General features: G+C 43.8%; 1 protein-coding gene across 1 annotated transcript in view; it reads right to left on the minus strand.

Annotated features, from left to right (window-relative positions):
• The window catches only part of LOC138300326 (uncharacterized), a 160,522-nt gene that overhangs the window by 14,575 nt on the left and 121,581 nt on the right, over positions 1–24,366 (minus strand). Inside the window, exons 5-7 of the mRNA XM_069239556.1 lie at positions 22,000–22,141; positions 11,662–11,798; positions 8,017–8,121 (exon numbers count right to left, since the gene is read on the minus strand). Of these exons, the coding sequence (XP_069095657.1) occupies positions 8,017–8,121; positions 11,662–11,798; positions 22,000–22,141 (384 nt within the window). The remainder of the gene's footprint in view (positions 1–8,016; positions 8,122–11,661; positions 11,799–21,999; positions 22,142–24,366) is intronic.

The following is a 24,366-nucleotide window of genomic DNA, read 5'->3' on the forward strand; positions in this document are numbered from 1 at the left end:
AAAAACACAGAGAAGGCTGATAGACAGTGAAAGGTGTTTGAGGAGGAAAAACGGGCACCTAGAGCATTACTAGTTAATGCACCAAATTTGCAGTGTTTGTCACCATACACTATTTTAAAATATGTTTCCCACATCTCAGGCCCATATATAAATGACAGACCCCTTGTATAAACACTTGTATGCGCCATATCTCCTATATGCTTCACGGACTCAGAGGCCAAGGTCAACTAGGAACTTTTTGAAATTCCATCCTAGTGTTAGGGATCGTTTATAATAGCAAATACCTCCGTTAAAACTAGGGAACATTGAGTATCTCAGAAGAATAATTCTTAATCTCAGCCTTTCCTGATCTGAGGCCCTTCTCAAAATTTGCCTGAAGCGTGTTGTAAACCTCTTCTGTTAAGCAAAAAGAAAAATGAAAGTTGTCTTCATCTAAACAACAACAATGATGAGATAAAGTAAACAATATTTTTGTGTTCATAAGTTTCAAAGAGTCTCCATGACACTCTTTATTATCCGCAGGGACAGACGAGGTTGTAAGCTTTATCCTTTAACACAGAGATTAAGACATTAATGCAACTCAAACTAGAATTGTAGGTTTTGGTTGCTCCCACAAAGAAAGAGAAACAGTAAAGAGTACTGCTTAGGCAGAGCCTGCCATTTTGTTGCAAAATCATATTGTGGACTTATGATTTAGAGATTTAGACCTAGAGTGGTTTGGTGCCCGCACACTGCAGACCATTTGTTGGCTTTCTTGTCACTCTTTTGCCAGCTTCTTATTCCTGTGCCAACTTGTTCATTTTTTAGCTGCCATTTTAGCTGCCACTCCCATGGTGCAATGCCTCTTTACCACCTCTTTTGATTGGCTGGCTTATACTCCTTGCTTTTCAAGCACTACTGTTGTCTTTTGAGTGACGCACCCCAGGACAATGCATGTGTTCTCCAGCTGTCTCCTTCATGTATGTTCCTCCACCTGCAGTCTGTGTTGCTCTCTGTAGCCCATGTGCTTCTCCCAGTTCCCTCCATGTTGTGCTCACCCTAGGGTACAGCCCCTGTTGTATTCTTGATGGTGTGCTACTCACCAACTTGCACCCTGTTTCTCCCTGACCTGGTGCTTTTCTATCCACTACTGCCCTCCAGGTTGCCTGCCCCTGTTAACGCAAATGTCTTAATTAGAAATTATTAATGAGTGTCTATGTATTTTATAATCATGAGTTCTTAGAAAATAATATAACGTAGAAAAATAATGTGCCCTTTTGAATTGTGACGGAGAATGGCCACCAGTGTTCACGAAATGAACTAAATGAATGATTAACACATAAGAAATATTGAAGATGTATTAGATTAATGTAGTAATATGTCATACTAAAGGTTATGAATTATGTTTTGCTTATTAATTGTAGGTCTTAACTTAGAAAGTGTGTTGGCCCAATCTTGCAAGGCCTCATGCAGAAGCTGTATTTCTTGGCGGTTGATGAAAAATGCTGACAGAGTGAACTAACTGTTAAATGCTCATTGTTTTAATAAAATGATTAGCAGAAACTTTCCATGAGAACCAACGTCCAGGAGATGAGGTTTCTCGTAAAGTAGCGATTTGTGTGTAATGTGTGCTAGATGTACTTTCCCAGGACGCGAACAATGAAGACACTGACTAGAGAAGAAGATGTAACAATTTTGATACCTAACGAGCCGGATGATGAGGACATCATAAGCGGACCAATCAACAACGTGTGAAGAGTGAAATATTCAAATTCATAGATTTGGTACATGGAAACTATTGGATAGAGTAATAACGTACAATTAATTGACTAACTGGAAATTGGGGATAGTTTGAGTAACTTCGATATAACAACGTGACAGAGGGAAAAGATTCAGAATAGATTCTAGGCAGACCGCTGATGAGAAGAGATTTGAGATTCTGTCATTGGGCTCATAGTCTCTGACTGAAAGCCTGATGTGTTGCTGAGCGACTGATGACCTGGAGACGAACACTGATTCTATTTGCTGACACATACAGCGGATAGGTAGATATGACAATATGACTGAATGTATTTTTGTGCCTTTTCTTTCTAGGTACTAACTGCGCTGTCTAGTTGGTTTTCTTTAGCTAGATGTTTTCTAAATTCTTGCTCTAAATTATTTTGTATGAAGCCCCACATGCTGATGCTAATTTGGGTTAGATGAGGGTCTCCTACCTGAAGATTGACAGATACAGAGACAATTGTTTGACAAGCTGTTTTGGTGAACTTTATGGATAAAGCTGATATTTTGATGCCAATTCTATTATTGATTTGTGCTAATGCTTTAGAATTAATTGTGTTACAAGCCTTGATTAGATTGTGTTTCTGGCATCTGTTGGCTAATTAATACTGTTCGTATATGCATTTGAATCTAAAGTTGAGCATTAATCCATATGACTTAGTATTGTAACCAAAGGGAAATAAAATTACTAAACTTTACTAAAGATGTGGTTATTCATGGCTGAGAAGTCATGGTGTGTGAAGATTACTGACTAAATTGATCGTTGATTATTGATTTGACTAATGATAATTGTTTTTTGGGTAATGATGATTGTGTATTATGCTACAACTCTGGCAGGATTTTTCTAGGCGAGTCAAAAGATTAATCGACCTATACGTGTCTTTCCTAGTAAGTTCACTTACTAAGGCCTGATGCGCTAACACCCCCATCCTCCTTGTCTCGTACCTGATGCTTCTCCTCACCACCTGCCCCCCCCATGTTGCTTCTCCACAACCAAGCCCTCGTTCTCTTTCACCCCTTGCTACTCCACCCCACCCTACTTGTTGCTTCTGTTCCCCCGCAGCCCACTGTACTTTCCCTCTGGAAACCCGTGCCCTCTGTGCAGCCCCCCCACCCGTGTCCTCTATGCTGCTCCTCCCCCATGTGTGCTGTGTTGCTCCTCCCCCACCTCTTTTATGCTATTTAATTTTTTTTATTTACTGATCAAACTTTATAAACTGAAAAGGAATGCTTGTGTCATTTTGTAGGTGTGCACAACTAAAAAATGATACAACCACTTTTTTAAAACTTTGTTTTCTTTAGCCATGCTGCACTGCATCAGTAATGCTGTATAGCATGGCTACAAACCACTGGCAAAGCCAATAGGTTCCAAAGGCGAGACCTATTGGCTTTCCCAAAACTTGTTTAGAGGGAGATATCCAAGGGGCAGGATATGAAGTAAGACTATGCTTTTGAAGCTAAAGGCTGGTATCTTGAAGCTGAACAAAATGCCTCCTTCAGTTAAGACAAAATTGGAAATTATATTCTCTTTTACAGCATAAATATAAAATTTTGCCCAGATGTTGCAAATCATGTAATTTATTTTACAGCACTGATAGTCATGCCTGAACTAAAAAAAAATTTTTAACCTCGAGTGGAGTTCTAAAATGTGTTGGAAGAAAATTCCAAGTAGAGGTCACAATTTTAATAAAAAACCTAGACAAAATGTATTGCATAAAATAACACACAACTTATTTCGGTAACCCTTATTCTAGCGTATTCTCTATCTAACTACAGGTTCCTCAACTTTAGAATATCCCAAGGTACCAGACTTGATCGGAAAGAGTTTTCTAATAGCCCCTACCCTACACCCCAGAAGTGACGACTATAGACGAACAAAGGCACCACCCATGGTGTACGGACAAACTAGCTAATTACTTTTGGCAATGCTCCTTCTTCTAGAAACTCTAGCTGCAGATTCCTCACCTTCTGAATATTTCCCAGGGTCAGACTGCAACCCGAAACTTTTCAGCAGTTCTTATGCGCCAGAAGGTGGTGTCTTGTGGCTCCGCATTGACACCATTCCACATCCGGAAACGATGTGCAGAGCCTATATGGTGCCACTCCTATGTGCTGATGTCATTTGTTTTCAAGACTATTGTGCCCTGAAAACCAGAGCCCCAAAAGCAAATTGGTTGACAGTGTGCAGATTCCCGGACTTGGGATCTTATTAAAGTCCAACCCCAGGACTTGGAAGGATGGAATGGTTGATGAGGAATCTGAAGCTAGACAGATTCTCTAGCAGAAAGAGAGTTTCCGAAGGTAAGCAAATTGTTCTTCTAGTAGCGACCTCTAGCTGTAGATTTGTCACCTTTTGAATAAATACCAGAGCAATACCAAAGGGGAGCAGGACAGTGGATAAACTCAAAACAGGAAGTCCTGCAGAACCAAGTGCCCTTTTCGTTGGACTTGGCTATTCGAGGAGGGTCAAGGGAAAAAGGGCACCACAGTCTATCCCACTATACTGCTGGGTTCCCTGTTGGGGTGGGACAGGCTGGCAGTAGGGAAGGCCTCTATTGAAGCCATGAAATGAATGATGGATGTGCTGCTGGTGAGGGTCAGTGGAATTGCTTAGATAGGAAGCAGTAGCCCTAGTCTCTTCAAAATGTTCGAGGGCCGAGTCAGCCTTGTCCCTGTACAAGTGAGTCCTATCAACTGGATGTTGGCCAAGAACTCAGTGTATTGTAGAAACACATGCTGGGGCATGGCGACACTAGTGCCTATGGCCAGTTATAGAGTCGGTGATGTCCAAGCCACAACAAATCTTAACCTTTGCCACATCAGGACCATTCTGGATGGCCTGTGAGAGAACAGGGCAAAGGTCTTCAGGAACAGGGGGGAGGACTTGTGTCACTGAGTCCCAAAGGGTGTAAGTGTAACGGCCCAGTAACTGGAGGCATTGATTGACTGCAGTGCCAAAATGTCAAAGGAAAATAAGAATTTCCACTCTCTTAGATTCCCTGTCATGGTGAGTGCTAGGAAAAGTGTTAGGGTTTGCCTGGCTAGTGGAAGCCTGCACCACAAGACTCTCTGGACAGGGGTGCTGAGAGAGAGAAAAGTTGGGTTGCTCAGGACAGGGCGGTAGCACCTGGCAATTTGTCAGTAACTAGAGGGCTGGCACAGGCTTTAGCCCAGACCCCTAGGGGGGTTTCAGTGTCCAAGGCCACACTGAATGGGAAGAGGGGTCAGAAGCAGTCTGGCCAGACTGCAGGTGTCTGGTCAGGATGTTCGCTTTGACCTCTATAGTGGGAAGGTGCAGATCGAGGACTTCAGCTGCCCTATGCATGACCTTAGAGTAGGAGGCAGATTCTTCAGTAGTTGGGCCAGGGGGCATTGGTCTACCCGAGCCTGCTATGGTCGTGGGCGCCAGGGCCGGCATTGGTACTGGAAGGTGGAAGTGGCTCATAGGGTCCTCCTGGTACTGAGGGTGAACTCACTGGTGGTAATCCAGGAAGGAGGCCTCTCAGCTCTGTGGGGCCAGAGGCATGCCAGAAGGAGTCAGAGAGTAGCTGTGGTGGGACCAGCTGTGGAGTTGAATCCAAAGTCGGCTGACTTTGGGAGCAGCACCGGGATGTCAGCGCCATCCCTGTGCATCATCAGGATAGTGGAAAAGGCAAGGAGCAGAAATTCGCTTTGAATTCCGATGGTTTTTGTGCTTGCCTGAGGACTTGGAGCAAGATGAAGACTAGACTTACGAACAGCTTTGTCTACTTTGGGAATTGGAGCAGGATCGGGTCTTTGACTTGGAGCATGTCTTGATGGGGTCCCAATGCTGCATCTTCCTGTGCTTGGTAAAATAAGGTTCTGCCTCATGTTTCGTAATGGCCTTCCAGTTCACTTGACGGGCAATCTCCACATGCTTTGGAGTTGTGGCCTGATCCTATAAACCACAGCAAATCTGGTGGGGATCTGTCATAGAAATTTGTGAAGAAGTTCGCAAAAAAAGAGGTCATTGAAAGAGAAGCTTCAGATCCATGTCTGGAGGCGAGGAAAGAAAGGAAATGATGTCAGATTGCAGGAGTGGCCCATATATAGGCTCTGCATGTAATTTATGGAGTGGAACAGCATCAGTATGAATAGCAAGGTGCCACCTTCCTGCTTGCAGAAGCATTGCTGAAACATTTCCAGATCCAGGGTGGCACTTTAGGACTATTCGAAAGGAGGAATCTACAAGTGCAAGTCTCTGTCAGGAATCAGTTTCTTTAAGGTCATCGTCTGCACCATCGGAGCCCAAAAAATGATTGTTTTTGCCAGTGTGCAGATCTCTAATTTGGGACCTTTATAGATGCAAAAGATTTTATTCCACAAAGATGGGAAGGGAGAAGGTGGTGAGAAATCTGTGCTTACATAGAAAATCCACCAGAAAGGTTAATGCAGACACAGAAGAGAAAACAGTCAAGTGACAATGTCAGAAATGCTGTGCATTATATGCTGGCAGACTAGGAGCTCAAAAATGGCACTAGGGGAAGGTTTTTGGCACTTGATGGTCCTGGACAATTAGGTTTGGTTCTCTGTGTTTCCCTCTTACTCTTGTATGCTTTCTGGAAGAATTGAAGGTCTTGAAGATATTTGATAATGTTGACTCTTCACCAATCACCTTCAGCGTTAAACGGTTAATTTTGGAAACATTGAAACCAGATAACTTTGTGGGGCACCAAAGGCCAGAAGTCACTCTGGATTACAGATATTATGTGGTTTTCAGAAAGTAGGCTACTGACCACATCCAGGTTCGTATAAGAGCCTCTGGAAGTCTGTGTGCCATGTTTAGTGTCCAGTGGAAGGTGCTAGAAAGTTAAGACCACAGGATATTTTGAACAAGGCATATGGCACCAGCATATCGTAAGTAAAATATCATCAGACAAAAATACTGGTCCAGATGTACATAGCGGCAGGTTTGCGATTACCAAATAGCGAATTTTTGCAATTCGCTATTTGGTAATCGCAAACACTGCAATTCCCAGTGGGTTGCAAATAGACCTACCTCATTAACAATCATGAGATAGGTCTTGCTTTGTGAACCATTGGGAATTGCTAAAATCACAGACATGGGGGTCTGTTGGGGTCAGCAGACCACTGTGTCTGTGATTACTTTTAAATAGAGCGATCTTTTTTTTTTAAATATAGCCCCATTATCCTTAAAGGAAAATGGGATGTATTTCAAAAGGAAAAATGAAAAGTTTCACTTTCATCTTTTAAGAGTAGGCAGTGGTCCATGGCACCTGCGATTAGGTATTAGGAAGGGATGCCCTAAACATGGCCCTTCCTAATATCGACTCGAAAACCCAATTTGCAATTCGGTAATAGGTTACTGAACCGTAAATATGGCTTTGTACATTAAACAATGCTTTTTGTGATTGTAAACAGCACGATTCTGTGAATCTGGCCATTTGCGACCTCAAAAAAGTTTTATACATCTGGCCTACTGTGTCCTAAAGTTAGTTTGCGCAAATATTCCAGTCAAACAATATTCCTGCTAACAGTATTCTGACAGGTCAACTGGGTGCTATGACCTTCCTGCACAAAACAGCCATGAGGCAAGAGGGTCTGTGGTATGGAAGAGGTCTTACAAAAAATGTGTACATTGAAACCAGTAGAAATGACAACTAGTGACAGAATAAAACATTGAAAATATGTTATTATTATGTGCTGATTTTGTCCCAATGCAAACATGGCCGTGAGGGAGAAAGGAGGGGGAAAAAAAATACAAATTAAACAGCCACATCTAAATTTCCACCATAGGTAGCGAGGCACAGGTATGGGGTCAAACAGCGAATGCTGTATAACAGTAGAGATGGATTACTGAGGTGTTGACTGCAGCACACAAGGAATAAGCAGTTGAAAAGTAGGATCCGTTTACTCTATTACCACAAGGACATCCAAACAAAAGTTTGATGTCAAATTGGTAATGGTATCCGTAGAGCCTGTTCATGACCTCTGGTGCGAATTTAGGGCATTGTTTAGGCTGTGTCTGATTTGGTGCAAGCAGGAGCATATTACCTTGCCTCGTGTCCAGGAAGATATGGCCTGCATGGCAGATTGCCTTGACTGATTTTCTACGATTCAGAGCTTACATACATTGTTGAAGAGTTAGCTAAACAGAGAAAGATATATTTTTATGACAGTATGCATTTCATGGAAGTTGAAGCTTCCTGTTTATTCTGGTACAATCTGTTGATAAACATAATGAAAACAGTATACATCATTCTGACTACATACCTGCTGATCCTCAAAGAAAAGTAATCTGAGCATTTCTTTGAAAGTCTTCTTAAAGACACAAGGGTCTTCACTGTTTAAAAGTCCACTGGGATCAAAGCAGACACCCTGCGACAGAAAAACAAGGATACAATTGAATTCCCATGGCTCAACAAAATATAGTGACAGGGTCAAAAGTGAAGGCACCTTATGTAATCAAATCATAAGCAAGGAGGCCCGAGTTTACATCCCCTGATCTCATTTTCTCTAGGCTGCCTTTCAGTATCTTATAGTAGTTTAGCAGAGATGATTGTAAGTTTACTCCCTGAGTCCCATCTTATCAAAAAAAGATCTCCAACGTATCTATCTAACTGCAGATTTCTCACCTCGTGAATCTCCTCCAGGTGCCAGAATGGATCTGAAACAAATTGTGGAGGTTCTCCTGCACCGATACGTGGAGCCGTGGCTCCAAATCATCGCCAACAGCTTCCCCGTAAGTTATGTCACTAAGGCCCATATTTATACACTGTTTGCGCAGGATTTGTGTCATTTTATTTTCTCGCAAATCCAGTGCAAACTTAACTCCATATTTATATTTTGGCACTAGACATGTCTAACGCTAAAATATTGGAGTTAACGACATTTTTTTCCCACAGAAAACTACCTTGCGTCAATGAGATGCAAGGTAGGCGTTCCCGGGCAAACAATGCCTTAAAAGCCCCAGCACCTTACTTATCCTCCAGTGCAAAAATCACGCATGGGAGGAGGAGGGCCTTAAATAATGGCGCTAAGCTTGCTTAGCACCATTGTTGGACTTGGCCCTTTTACAGGGTCATTCCCCAGACTTTTTGCTTTTGCCTCCTTATTTTTCAGACCTTTGTTTGCTGACGTTTTGACTCTGAGCACTTTTTCACTGCTAACCAGTGCTAAAGTGCATGTGCTCCCTCTTACAAATTTGGTATGATTGGATTATACCTGATTGGCATATTTAATTTACCTATAAGTCCCTTGTAAAGTGGTATCCCTATACCCAGGGCCTGTAAATTAAGGGCCATATTTATACTTTTTGACGCAAAACTGCGCTAACGCAGTTTTGCGCCAAAAAAATTAGCGCCGGCTAACGCCATTCTGAAGCGCCATGCTGGCGCCGTATTTATTGAATGGCGTTAGCCGGCGTTAGCCGACCGGCGCTGCCTGGTGTGCGTGAAAAAAAACCACGTACACCAGGCAGCGCCGGCGTAGGGAAAAATGGCGTTTGGGCGTCCAAAAATGGGGCAAGTCAGGCTGAGGCAAAAAAATCGTCTTAACCCGATTTGCGCCATTTTTTTTTGGCGCCCAGACGCCATTAACATGACTCCTGTCTTAGCAAAGACAGGAGTCATGCCCCCTTGCCCAATGGCCATGCCCAGGGGACTTCTGTCCCCTGGGCATGGTCATTGGGCATAGTGGCATGTAGGGGGGCACAAATCAGGCCCCCTATGCCACAAAAAAAAATGTAAAAAAATACTTACCACATCTTACCTTTTCTTCCCTGGGATGGGTCCCTCCATCCTTGGGTGTCCTCCTGGGGTGAGCAAGGGTGGCAGGGGGTGTCCCTGGGGGCAGGGGAGGGCACCTCTGGGCTCATTCTGAGCCCACAGGTCCCTTAACGCCTGCCCTGACCCAGGCGTTAAAAAGAGGCGCAAATGCGGGGTTTTTTGCCCCGCCCACTCCCGGGCGTCATTTTTGCCCAGGAGTATAAATACCACGCACATGCCTGGGAGTCATTTTTTAAGACGGGAACGCCTACCTTGCATCTCATTAACGCAAGGAAGGTGTTCACGCCAAAAAATGACGCTAACTCCATGAACTTTGGCGCTAGACGCGTCTAACGCCAAAGTATAAATATGGAGTTAGTTTTGCGTCGAATTTGCGTCGAAAAAAACGACGCAAATTCGGCGCAAACGGAGTATAAATATGCCCCTAAATGCTACTAGTGGGCCTGCAGCGCTGCTTGCGCCACCCACTGAAGTAGCCTGTCAAACCTATCTAAGGCCTGCTAGCACAGAGCCTGTGTGCGCAGTTTCCTGCCACAGGGACCTGGCATCTAAATTTACTTGCCAGGCCCAGAACTCCCCTTTTACTACATGTAAGTCACCCCGAAGGTACGCCCTAGATAGCCCTTTGTCCCCTGGGCATGGCCATTGGGGTGGTGGGCAGAAAATGGCGCTACACTGCTTAGAGGCATTCTTTTTTGCCTCTAAACAGTGTAGCGCCATAATTTGGCGCACAAGTCCCGGTTCCCCCTACACCTCCCCAGCCCTGTTTGCGTCCTTTACAAGGACGCTAACAGGGCCTTAGCACGGGCTAGTGCCATTCCATGAATATGGGGCCCGGCCAGCATCATGGAATGGCGTTAGCCGGCGCTAAACTTTTTTGCCGCCCATTGGTGGAGGGGCATAGAATAGAAGCTCTTTAGCACCCAAAAGCATACCAAATGAAGTCAGAGTTGGCCGACCCTAGCTATCAAAGCCTGGATGAAGGGCACCACTGAAATGAGGTCAGCACCAGGTGACAGAAAAGCGAGGAGTGGATATGACAGCACCAGAGTATAGCCGGGCACTGGGCCTCTGTCCAGCTGAGCAAAATTTGAGTTCATAGATGATGTCAAGATCAGAGCCAAGAAGTGACTTTAAACAGATGAACAGCCCCAAGGTCGAGACAACGCAGCATGGGAGGAGCACTTCTCCATCAGGTCGACGTATGAGGGTACGGGGGCATCATGAGAAAGAGGACCTAAATGAGATCTGCCCTCGCTCACCTACATGGTCCATTGGAGTGTCTACCTTCCACCCACCTGAGTCTGCAGAGGAAGGCTCAAACCAAAGAAGATCCTGGATGGCTCTGAGCCCAAACCCTTCTTTGGGGAGGACACCGGAACAGGGAGATACAAAGGAGGAGCCCAACCCGCCAGAAACAGGATCTCCAGCATTGCAAAAACCTTGAGAACAGAAGAAAACCTCAAAAGCAAGTACATTAGATCAGCACCACAAAGAAGGGAAAAAAGCAGACTTACTTCTGACAGTCGGGTGGCATTGTATAAGGATCAGTAATGTCACATCTAGGAAGGTGTCAGATTAGACATGGAGCCACTGTGCCACATGCCAGCATGGGACAGCTATTGAAAAGTTTTCTAGATCAGTCGGGCGCCAGAAGAGATTCATGATGTGAGGAATCTGCAGGTTAACTTATTCATCAGAAATAATATCTTCAAAATAGAATCAATTTTCTTTCCCCTGGTTCGCTGTGTACTGCATGATTGCACTTTTCTGTGCTCACTCGTTAAGCTGTTTGAGGCTGTTGAAAGTTATGCTGAATAAATATCTCCACATGGGTGGAATCATGCAGGGCATTTCCAGTATCTGTTATTAGACTGAACAGTATGCTGTGCAACGAGAATTTCATTCTGCCCAAGCTTTTCTATAAACACAAAAACGGTAAGTAGGGAAATCTATAGACTGTTTTCTACAGTATGTACAAAAACAAAATGTTGTGCACAACAACTAAGGCCCAGACTAAGTGTTCATACTTTCCAGTGTCAACTCCAACAATCCCACTAAATTCAAAACCACTGTTCCATTCATAAATACATGTTGGGAATTAAACAATTGTTTGTCGATGGTATAATACCTGGGGTGTATAAATCATGTTGGTACCATCATCCTCAGGATATATGTTGTTCCATTTGCAATATCGCATGTAGCTCAAGAACTCACCAAAGAGCTTCCCTTTTTCTACAATACATCTATCAGGAGGCGTGCCCACTGCTGAAAATAAAAAGAACAAACAGGACGATGTTTGAAAACCTTACAAATAGTAACTCTCCCTTTAAATTCATGCACCATCATTAAGGTATTCACAACTCCAGATAAGAGTGAAAGTACACGCACATTCTACTTCCTTTATTTAAGCTTATATTCCATACAATAACAAAATTATACCAAAACTACTCAACAAAAAACATAAAGGATTCATGGATGCGCTGAAACCTCCAATCACAATCCTCTGCTTATATGTTCAGGCTAGTGGCATCTACAGCAAACTGAGACAAGGGGGCAGATCTACCACTTTTGACACCTGCTCTAAAATCTTCCTCACATCGCAAATTAGTTTTACGTAAATTGACTACTAGCTGCAAAGAAAGAAAATATTGCTCGTTTTTTATTCAAAGTAAAGGTTTACTTGCCTACAAAAATGCCGGTCTTCCAGCAGTTACATGAGGTTTGAAGTGACCGAAAACAGCACACGAACTGACAGCTTTGTTGCCCTGTGGCTGTTGCTCTGTAATCTAATGGACATTGAACAAACGAGTATCCAACTATATAGATTATAGAACTGTACTGCAATTTGTGAGACAAGTGGAGGCATCATCTGAGTATGTTTTCTTACACAAGTCCAAATATTTCTTCTTTTATATACCGAAGTGTCTAAGCACTCTTGGCGCTACAGATTTTTATTGGGTACTTTATCTTTTAATCTACAGCCTTTACTAACAAAGTTTTTATGAAATTTATGAAGGTAGCCCTATCTCCATCGTACTCACTTCATTGTCTGGGTCTCGGCTTTCTAACCACAGAAATGCAGACAATAAACTTCCATTGTCTGGGAAACTATTCTTGCCCTCCATCTTGTATCAAGCTAAACCAAGGGCATCCAACATGGATCCTACTGGCTTCATTCACTACTCAGTCTCTCACACACAGCCCTACTACGCAGTAGACATGCACAAGGGATCTCATTGGAAAGTTGGAACATAACAGAAGAACTTGGCTAGAGAGGGGTCAATAGGCCACATTCTCCATGGCACACATTGTTTTGTTATTAATGCCATTGGTTTAGCAGTTGCCTAGCAGAGGCAGATCTTTCACCAGTTTCCAGTGCCTGTCAAAAGTATCTAAAGTAGCACTATCTCACTGGCAAATAATGGCAAATAATGTTTCTTTCTTCAGTTTTGCATCCTCCTATTGCATGCTATCCTGAAAAAGCCTTTTCTATAGTACAAAAGCCCTGCATGAACATTGGCCCTGATGACATCTGACTGTGGCTTCGCTTTGTTTTCTTTCAAAGGACCCTATACTCCATCCTCTGCAATCCTCCTCCATCGAACTATGGCCTACTCTAAGTCACATGCATGCTTGCATTAGTCTCTATCATTATAGTTCTCCAAAATGCCCACACCTCAGTTCCTAGACTACAACCGCTATTCTTTGCAACCTCACTTCTTCAGTCTAACAACACCTAATCTTCTCTGGCCTGTCTGTTAATCCCACCAATTGCTTGCATGAGGTTACATACCATTCTCTAGTGATTGCATCTTACCTTATCAATTTAATCTACCACAAAACTGGAGAAAATGCATTATATGTTCTCCCCTAAGAGCACATGACTAATGTCAATAACCAAAAATAACCAATAACCACCAGATTAGACACTGACCTTGGGTTCTGGAACAGTGTAACAATCAACAACGTCTGGTCAGGGGTAGTGAGGGCTATGCAAATGCAATTGCATACAATACTGATGCATTTTGTTGCTTTCGTACATAGGAATAGAGCAAACACACTATGGCCCATCCATATCACATAAAATATGTTTTTACAAGAATAATTAGTTTCATGGCATAGTACATACTGCCAAATGAATTTCCTCATGAGCTGTCATTATTGTAGCATAAGACATATGTGGCATAGGGTAGTTAAGTGATGTTTCTGGATCACATTGATGATTAGAGGAGAAGCCAAATTTCAAATGTAGGTCATCTGGTCACTTAGCCCGCAACATAGGCCTCACAGAAAATCACAATGGCTTGTGAAAACATCACAAAAATTTGACTACTTAGGAATCGTGTTTCTTATGAAGTAAAATGTTAAACAAATTTGGTTCATGAATAACCTTGGTTCTAAAATTAATCAACTGATTTTTATATGTAGGCTACTTACGCAAAGAGAAAAGGAGAAAATTGCTTTTGACTAGGATTCGCCAATGTCACACTGCAAAATGCAGCAAAACGTACATTTTGTTCCTTAATAAGCGAGCTATAAGAATAGTACAAAATCAAACTGGTCCTTTGCTTGCTCTTAAACTAATCGAATGTAATGTACACAATTATCTAGTCTTACGACAGTGCAAAACGTGTTACTGCCCGCCCAATGCCTCCATGCAGAGCGCTTTGGAGACATTCCTAAGAGTGAGACCCCAGAGTATGGAGAATTACAATAGTCTAGCCAAGCTCCGATCACTAATGCTCAGGATTTGTCAGACAAAAATGGGAAGATGGGCTTCAGTTTCCCAAGCTGAAAATTACAATTGCTTGCAACTACGATGACCTGGAGCACCAAAGAAGTATTAGAGTAAAAGGTAAAGACAAAACTGGAGAACACTGAAATTGTAAGAAGTGTAATGACTGATACTGAAAGTCACCATTTGTGATAAAAAAATTAGCTCAGTTACAGTTGAAGATAGTTGGAGGACGACAAAGAACTGTGCACATTTTCTCTAATTTATGCACATGTATAAAGATTTCCATACTATAGTCTGGAAAAGCACTGGATGCTCCTGAGATAATGTACTCATATTAATTAGGGCTGGGGGAAATTGTAATTAGGGGGGGTAATTTACCACACCTACATGGGTAGTGCAAAATGCGCCATGCTAATGTCACTGGTGATGTTTTGTACTTAAAATAAATAAACTAAACACATAATTTTGTTCAAGTGACTAAGTGTTCAAAATTCCAAGCTGCCCTGGCCGACCTTATGAAGGCTCACTTGAAGCTTCAAGCCCATCAAGGGCTCCAGGAGGCTAGATACATTCTCTCCAATATCTCCTCTGTCACTCAGTGTGAACAGATTACAAGAATGGGTACTGCTCTGGCAGGCGAAAGGTGAGGATTCCAAGACCTGGGGTCTGTGTTCCGGTCTGCCATGCCTGCAAAGTGCCTGGAATTGGGTCCAGCAGGCCTGTGGAGGACTTCCATGCTTTGGCAGGTGAAGAAGCTGTTACTGGTCCATGGGCGGGGGAGGGTGAGGCTCAGAGCTCCAGTTGACCCTAGGGTGGATGCACCTGCCCTGCGCTCCATTCTCCCAGCCACTGTGTCACAAAGGATACTGGTTGGGGGTTCCAAAGACCCGGGGAGGGCTCATCTGCTAGACTGGGTGAAGTAGCTCTGGCCAGGCACCAGGTCAGAGCCCCAGATGACTCAGGGGTGGAAGCCCTTGTCCTGGGCTCCATTCTCCAGACCACCATGTCCTGCAACCCTGGGATGACCTCCCCTACTTTTCTGGGTTAATAAGCTCTGACCAGAATCCGGGCCAGAACTCCAGTTGGCCGAGAAGCTGTAAGCCCTCAGCCCTCAGCCGTGTGCTCCAGTCTCCCGCCAGCCTTGTCACTTGCAGCCCAGGACGGATGTTCCACAGGTCTGGCAGCACTCCCTTGCTTCCCTGGGCTACCGTGTCACTTGGAGCTCGGGACAATGCCCTGCAAGTTCGAGAAGGTTTCCGCTGCTTGCCTGGGTTTACAAGCCCTGACCTAACCCGGGGTCAAAGCTCAAGCTGGCCTGGGATTGGAAGGCCCTGGGCTCCATTCTATAGGCAATCATGCCCCCAAGTCTCCCTGTACTTGTCTGGGTGAAGAAGCTCTGACTGGGCCTCAGTTCACAGCTTCAGCTGGCCCAGGGGTGGAAGCCATCAGCCCTGGGCTTCATTCTCTGGCCCACCATGTCACTTGGAGCCAAGTACAAGGTCTGGCCGACCCAGGCAAGGCTACCCTGCTTAGCCCGATGAAAAAGCTCTGATCAGGCCCCGGGTCAGAGGTCTAGTGGACCCTGGGGTGGAAGACTCCAGAACTGGGCTCCCTTCCCCAGCCTACTGTATCACTTAGGGACCAAGACGGAGTCCCACAGGCCTGGGCGGGGCACTCCTGCTTCGCTGGGATAAAAAACACTGACCAGGCCTGAGTCAGAGCTCTGTGATGCCTCCTCACAGCCCCCGGTCTGTTGCCCTGCCCAGGCAATGGGAAAAAGACCTATCAAGCCCCTTCAAGGGCATGCAGAAACTGTTCATACGACATGGTGCTACCAGATTGCCATCCTTCAAGCCTGGCCATCTGGTTACTCTTGGACCAGCTATCTGGTCATGCATACCAAAGGAACGATTGGGTCACAAGATGGCTCTGGATAGTAGCCATGAAATTCTGAATCTGCTAAGGAGTGTGTAAGTCACCTGCCGAATCAACTAGCCCTGAAAATATAGAGAGCTAGAGCATCAGACCCATACCTGGCTGTCCCCTGTGCTGAGAACCAGGGGGTCTAAGCTACAATGTAGAGGAGGGTCGCTGTAGTTCACATGGAAGCCAGGGTTGAGGGCCCAGGTGGAGCTTCCATGGGTGCAGATCTAATTAGTGACACGCCAAATAGATGAAGGAGAGTCCCACTTCTCTATCTACTATCAAGCAGAACCACAGTCAAAGGAACAGGTTTGGCAGATTCAGCAGGAAAACTTTTTCTCTAGAGCTTGGCTCCATTCTGGCACTGTGAAGAAACATGAGATATGTAGGAAAAGTGTGAGGCCATTGGACCATCAGTCAAATACTAAAACTCTTACTACTGTTTTTTCTTTTACTTACCCAGTGAGTTGGCGGGAGGTGGGGGGCGCGTGGGTCTCTCGCTTCTAGAAAACTTCTTCAGGCACAATGACAGGTGGGGAGTTTGACAGGGTGGTACACCTGTCAAACGATAACACACGTATACAAAGGCAATCTCAGGTAGGACAGAAACCTCCCACTCAGCAGGAGGACAAAAGCTCATTTGATTTCAATTTTCAGTATGAATACAGACCATGAAAGTAGGGCTTCATAAACCTCTGACTTTTTGGGTTTCAAGCAGGAGGTGTCAGAAAAGTCACAACAGGGATAACCGGCTCATTGTGGCCACGCACTCATAATAATGTCTCTTCTTGATCCTTCAATGTCAGTTCTTCCTATCATTTGGAAGCAGAATTCACAAAGCATTCCACCTACTAATAGGGAACATGAGCTGGATTTTGAGCGTTGTGAGAGAGGCTAGTTTTACCCTACTGGTGATGAGTTGTTGGAACAGCAATACTATTCATTACAACAAAATTGTCACTTCAGACATTTGGTGTACCTGCTTGACTGAAGAGCCAATGGGGTGATGCTACCATATGTGGGATTATGACTAAACAACTTTCTGTCAGAATCCCCTCTAAACCATAAGGATGCTGCAATGCCATGGAGAGACTAAGGGCTCAAAGAGCTGCTTGCTTGAGAACTGGAGCACGAATGGAAAAGGGCATTCTCCATCGCCCTTAGAGAACTGCACGCTTGTGGGGCACCCGTGCTAACACAACTGCAGATGGTCTGATTCTGGGTTAGGGTTTCATAAGTAGCAGAGCAGCTACCTCTCTGTGATCTATTGAAAGTCAGAGCCAAGCTTTTTACTCTGACTGTGGCCAGTAGTGTCACAGGGAGCCACCCACCAGTGGAGTTGTTGGTGGATGGCTCAGTGCTTCCTGAGCGCTGGTCTCTTGATTGGCTGCCGCATGGGCACTCTGGTTGGTAGATCGACCCAGGCCATCAGACTGCCAGACTGGCTGACCAGATTACAAGTCGTTGGCTGCCCACCAGATGACCAGAGGGCTGGCTGGCACAACTAACCCTAACTTGTGCCCTCCCCCCCCACTGAGTTTTGTAAGGCTCCAGTTTGTGGGAGCTTAATAGTCAAGGAAAACAGCTTCCCAAGCAGACCCAAGAGGTGAGGGCAGGCGTCTAGGCCCTTAACCTTTCTTAGCTCCCTAGGTTTGGGCACAAGGAACACAGAGGCCCGGGGGACCCTTAGCCAATGGGCTGGGGTGACAGTCCCTTCCCCGGGCATACATATTGGCTGCAGACTGGGGAGAACTCTTGTGTCCGTCCGTGGTATGGAGCTGAGATGGGACACCTGTGATGGCCCAGCCACCGGGCAGATCCTAGGGCAGGATGGAATTGGGTGGGGGAGGAGTATGAGGGTCCTACAAGCTAAACTGCTCCAGTAATTTCCAATGAGAGGCAAGTGAAGCCATGGTGTTTGTCTGGGAAGCCCTTTTCCTGAGGGCTAGGGCTACAGGAATCAGGCATGATCACCTTCCCAACCCAGAACACGGTGGCATCAGACAGCGGAGAAGTCTGGGTCTTCTGCTGGCTGAGCATCTCCCATAATCCCCTGTGAAAGGTGGGTGAGGCTGTTGCTTTCACCAGGAAGGCTGGGTTCCTGCCACCGGGCTCCAAGCACCAAGCACAGTCAACTTCTATATCCAACTCAGGATGGCGTTGCGTCATGGAGGAATCTGTGGCACTTGTGGGCTGAACAGCTCCCATTACCCCTGTGAGATGCAGGCGAAGCCATAGCTTTCACCTGGCAGACGTGGTGCTCGCAGGCTAGGGTTTCAGGCACTGGCAGGGCCTCCTTCCTTAACCATGGCAGGGTGGCATTGGACTGCGGAGAAGTCTGGGGCTCCTGCAGGCTGAACAGTTTCTGTAATTCCCCCATGAGAGGCAGATGAAGCCATGGCTTGTGCCTAGGAGGCCCTGTGCCGGCAGGCCAGTGATGCCAAACAGAAGAGCCTGCCCAGAGCAGGTTGGCACCCCAGCCACAAGTGTTTGTTAGGTTTCAAGATGTCCACCAGTTTGCTTGTCATCTTCACTTAGGCAGAAACAACACTAACGGTGTTTATTCTCAAGATAAATCGAGCCAATGACCAAGTATGGGTGTGCCAAATCAGTGAATTACATCACCACAAAACAGGCCTATTTGAATGATGTCCAGGCCTAATCTCAATATGAGTTTTAAATAGTTTTAATATATTTCAGAGGAAGAGTAAAAAACATAATTGTTAATTAAATAATAATATCTGTGTTATATCTGCCTGGGATGTGGAACAGTTTTAGCTGCAAATATCAATTTCTGCCATTTATTTATCACAACTAGATGCATACTACACTATGGACTAGAAGTTGTAAGCCTTGGAAAAAGCTCTATTTGCACTGTGCATATCACACCCAAGCCAATATCACACACACCCACATACTAGTTGCAGATCTTTCCAAACATGTAAAACATTAATGAACCAGCATAATAAGATTTTGTATGTGTTTGATAAATGAATTTATTTGTACTTTTCTCACCTTTTCATTATTAGGTGTTTTAGACACAGACTATAGATAAAAAAGTAAAGATTCGGTTGAAAAGGAATTTGGTTTGAAACTTTTGTCTATAAACTATGTTTTGATGAAGTCACATTAAAAACTCACCATAATATTTTATTGCATATTGTGGTATAAAGAGTGCTATGACCATGATCTGTGACCATCCCTTATTTGGAATGTAATGTGTGTAGTGAATAGTACAATGCCTAGGATCGGTAGCAAGTACTCTGCCCCACACATTCCGGACTGGAGTAGTAAAAGTAATTTCTGCAAGGCCCAGGATGCGGCTGTAGAAAGAAATACTTTATCCTGAATGAAATGTTGATTTCAAAAAGTAATTTTAACAATGTCCTTCAACTAAAAAGACACAAGCCCCCATCCTCTCCGATAGGAAACCCAACATCTCTACAAAATACAATAGGTGTATGAAAAACAACAGATACATGATAAAAGACACAAAAAAGAAAATGGTAGCTGCAATAAAAATGTCTTTGAAATACAAAACTGAATGAAACAGAAAAGAGGTCTTCCAACAGCAAATATACTCTCATAAGAACGAGAAAAGGCTTGCCTACATGTAAGCGTGTTCTAGCATGAAAGTGTTGATGAGCAGAAGGGGAGCACAGCAATGACGCTGGCAGAGAGAGTGCTTGGCTGGAATATTGTGTATGGTGAAACCAGGGAATAACAATGGTAATAGGTAAAACAATCTGTGAATAGAGGTAACTACATATTACATAATACAACGTTCAACCACTGGATAGAAGTATTCAGGCTGCCAGCACTTTAAATGATGAGGTAGGTTTATTAAAAAAGAAAAGGCACTACATAGGGCAGCACCAATGTTGCTCCACTGTGTTGTGCTTGGGGGTGGGGAGCAGCGCCGAGCCATATTCAGTAAACATGGCCTTCTGCAACTCTCTTCTCCTGCTTGGTACACAAACATGCTTCTTAGTATCATGCACACACCTTTGCACCTATTGTAAAACTGTATGTGTGACAGCTAGCACAGGTTTTGACATACAAGGATACTCTTAGGTTTTGTACTGGAAGGGTACCTGAATCACAACCATTTTAGAATACCTAGATTCAGGCCAGGATGCACAAAGGTTTTAATAAAGGTAAATAAACAAGCATGATTTACAAATTAGAGAATCAGAATTGGAGGAAAAGCATTCTAAGACTCCATAAATATCTCCAATATGTTTGTAAATTGTGCCAAACATTGACTAGTCATCTTCACTGAAGAGCTCTTTCAGCTGCGTTTATTGAAAAAGATCACTAAAGATACTTTCCCCTTTAAGACTAAGGACCTCATTTGGAGTTAGGCAGACGCGGTATCCTCTGCCACAAATGTTGTGAAGTACCCTGCCCACCAAAGTCAGAAGGACTGTCATGTTTCTGCGAGCAGTGCCACTGCCGGCTGTACCAGCAGAAACCGTACACTGACTGCCTAGGACATGGGACTGACAGTGGAACTACCTCAGACCATCGACCCTTTTTACAGTGGATGGTTTGATGTACTTTTTTCCCATTTGAAAACTGCCAAGGAAAGCCAGTAGGTCCTGAATATAAACAAAATGACACCAGGATCCTGGCAGAAATCTTCCAAGGTATCACAGTCATTGGCATTCTGTGCTTTTTTTTTAAACAAAAAGGTTTGCTCGGCAGCAGCATAAAACGTGGCAACAGCTCAGTAAACTTTCAGGGTCTTCAGTGGAGCCGCCTTCAAAAGCACCAAGATCGCTGCCACAACAGCAGATATCTCTAAATAAGGCAGGTGTAGTCCACCAAGGTGGCTGAAGTAATGATGCCTAACACTCTGGTGGCTGGTGGGAAGCCCACCAAACTAAATAAGGCCCTAAGAAATTGATGCTGTCAGGGATTGGTCCTTTGGGAACTTCAAAGAACAAAGGAGCCAAATTAGATTTGTCGAAATGAAGGTACACTTTAGCCAAATGAATGTTGCACCTCCTAGGAGCGTTTCCTGACCAGCCTCCAAGGTTCATCCCCTTATGGCTTCTAGCTGAAATACGCTAACAACTTTCTTCTTTACACTTCAGATGTAGGTATCCATACTAATAAATCAGAGTCAATCAGCGTTATGGCTTTGTGACAGACTCAAGGTCACAGGTTAAACTTGTTCAAACACTCTCTTTATTAGCATCATCAATTGTGTTATTTGTCATTCATCAGATTTGCATACAGGCTATATCATACTTTTGAACTAAAAACAAGGGGAGTGCACATCAAAGATCTTAAAATTTAACTATGCAGATGAACCTCTATGGTGAAACCATCTTTTCACAATCAGAAACAATCCCAGATAGCTACCCAAGAGCAGCATAAATTAACATTTTCTTGCCTGCATCCCGTGTAATATTGTGGGTGGTATTGACCTTCACCAAACACGAGTGGCGAGGGAGTAGTCAGTCACCAGACAAGCAACGTCCATAGGCCTTCCAAGAAGAAAAATATCCCAAAGACTATAATGAAACAAAAAAATGAAATGTTCTCTGTTCCTTCACAACTTTAGGAACCCAAAGGAAGGTGGCAGCTTAAATGACATTTCTTTTCAGTGTCCTTCACACTGTCTACACGCATTTTAACATGCATGGTGCTCTGGGAGGGTCTCACCTGCATGTGATGAAGAGGTGATACCTGTGTTGTTTACATTCCTAAATTATGCAGCTATATTGGACAACAGGAATTGGAAATGGCAAACTGCTGTACAGCCACACACTACCACACTCTGTACAACAGTGTTACCTGAAACATGGCGGTCTTCCATCAAGTACAGTATGGAGTCATTTCTATCATACAGAACCGCATATGGAACTAACATCAACGGATGGTGTGGAAGATAAAGGAAGTTTTGTAATAACTTCTTCCAGTTCGAGATTACTGGCACCTGAGGAAAGAAGAGAAAGGATGAAAACCTATGTGAAATAGAACGGAGGATAAAAATCATGTATTGCATATCACACACATCTGAAGTGATACAGTAACACATTTCTGCTGCTGTCGTATATATAGCTATATGGAATGTCCATTACCTTTGAATGTCCCTTTTCATAAACAAGTCCAATCTTTGTGTTTTTAAATATTTTATTTGATGATCAGGTAAAAAAGGTCAATCGCAAAATGATTGTCATGGTTAAAGGTTCAAAAGATTTACATATAGCAAAATTATTATTCAGTCAAACAATGAGAAAGGAAGCCGCACAAGCTAATAAAGGCTACAAACGAAAAATTGGTCTGACTCGTCACACCAAATATCCCTGGATTTTTTAAGGGCCCCGATTCTTTATGTGTACAGTTTTTCCCACTGCTTAATCTGCTTCATTTTGCTTGTCAAAGACTCGAAAGTGGGGATTTCTGGGGGGCTTCCACTTTTGCAATATTAAATACTTGACAAACAAGGAGGCAATATAGGCGTATTGTTGCTGTCTCAAGCTAGACTGCCTGTGTGGGGATGACATACCAAATAGTGGCTCCAGGAGGTTTGGGGTTACGTGAACCTGTACTTTATTGCTAATTTCTGAAAATATTTTATTCCAATAGCGAGCAAGGGCATTTACAACATACATCCAGCCAGTCACCTCTGTCATATCCACATCTGAAACATGCAGCAGAGTTGGAAGGGTACACTTTCTGAATGTGACTCGTGGTGTAGTATAGCAGCCATTGGGAATAAAAGGCCATTCTTTTAAAATGTGCTCAGCGAATGGCTTTATGAGCCATTAGATTGTAACAGCCCTAAGAGTTCAGATCTATCTTACACCCTGTGGAGGTTGTAATCTTGTGCAGTGCTGCGGGGAAAGATCCTTCCCGCAATTGCTGATGAAGCAGACGGTAACAGTTGCCTATTCCAAAGAGTCTGTTCACAAAATAGGCTTTACTGACACTGTCCGCAAGTGGAGTAGTTGTTATCTAATTGTGGCATATATAATGACAAATTTGCAGATAGGAGAAGGTTAGCTCGGCAGAAATAACAGAATTACCAGTGGGTAGCTGTTCCAAGGATTTCAATTTTCCAGCCAGCATAAAATTGCTAAATCTAGGGAACCCTGTCTTTTTCTATTCTTTGATGACTCTGGTTTCTAAGGGTATCCATAACCACGTGAATTCTCAGGGGAAATTGAATTTCTTCTTTAAATTTTGTAAATCTGCGCACAAGAATGTGTGGGAGCTTATATCTGGTACACTTGGGCAACTTAGGGATTTAAAAAAAACACAGATACCCAAATGTCGGCTCCTTGCAGCATTCACTGAAGATAAAAATAATTGGAACTGAAGCTGCCTAAATGAGTCAATCAAAGAAGGCTACTTGATAATACTGTCTCATGTGCAGAAGTGGCAGCCTTCAGTCTTCTATATTCAAGTGTATTGTCGTGAAATTGGTGCGGGCCTTCTTCCCCTGCCATAAAAAGTAATGTATTGCTTGGTCTATCTCATTGACAAAAAAGATTAGTGAACTTTAACTATGACATTCGAAAAGGTGAAAATGAATAATGGGAGAAGGCAATCTCTAATTAAACCTACACACCCCATAATGGTCAAGGGCAGGAGTTGCCAATGGAGCAATAGACCTCGCACCTTATGAAGGGTGGTAGTGTAGTTTAATTTGAAAAGATCAGCAAAATTATGTGCAACATAGATTCCCAGGACGAGTAACAGAGCAGTGCTGCCTCATTTCAATGTGTAGAATTGAGGGAGTACGGTTGAACAAAAGGGCTTCAGACTTAGCATGATTAACTTGTAACCCCCAATATCCATGAATGACTGGATTTTAGGAAATGCGTTGAGGTTGTTTTGCTCTTCGGCGCCTAAATAAAGGGTCACATCCTCAGTGAAGAGCGTGATCTTTAGTGCTCCTAGGAGGGGGCTCTTAATATGAGGGTCTTGCCTTAATACGCCTGCCAAAGGCTTGATGAAGAGGGTAAAGAGGTCAGGAGACATAGGGCAGCCTTGTCTTGTACCTCTTTTGATAGAGACCTACAGCTTGTGAGTTGACTAAAATTTTTGCTTTCATACAAGTTTTCCAATAATTGGACTAGCTTTGAGGGAAATCCGAAAGATAGCAGAATAGCGGACAATACCTCCCACTGTACGAGATTGAAAGCCTTTTTGGGA

This window comes from Pleurodeles waltl, chromosome 6 (assembly GCF_031143425.1).
Source record: "Pleurodeles waltl isolate 20211129_DDA chromosome 6, aPleWal1.hap1.20221129, whole genome shotgun sequence".
Classification (NCBI taxonomy): Eukaryota; Metazoa; Chordata; class Amphibia; order Caudata; family Salamandridae; genus Pleurodeles; species Pleurodeles waltl.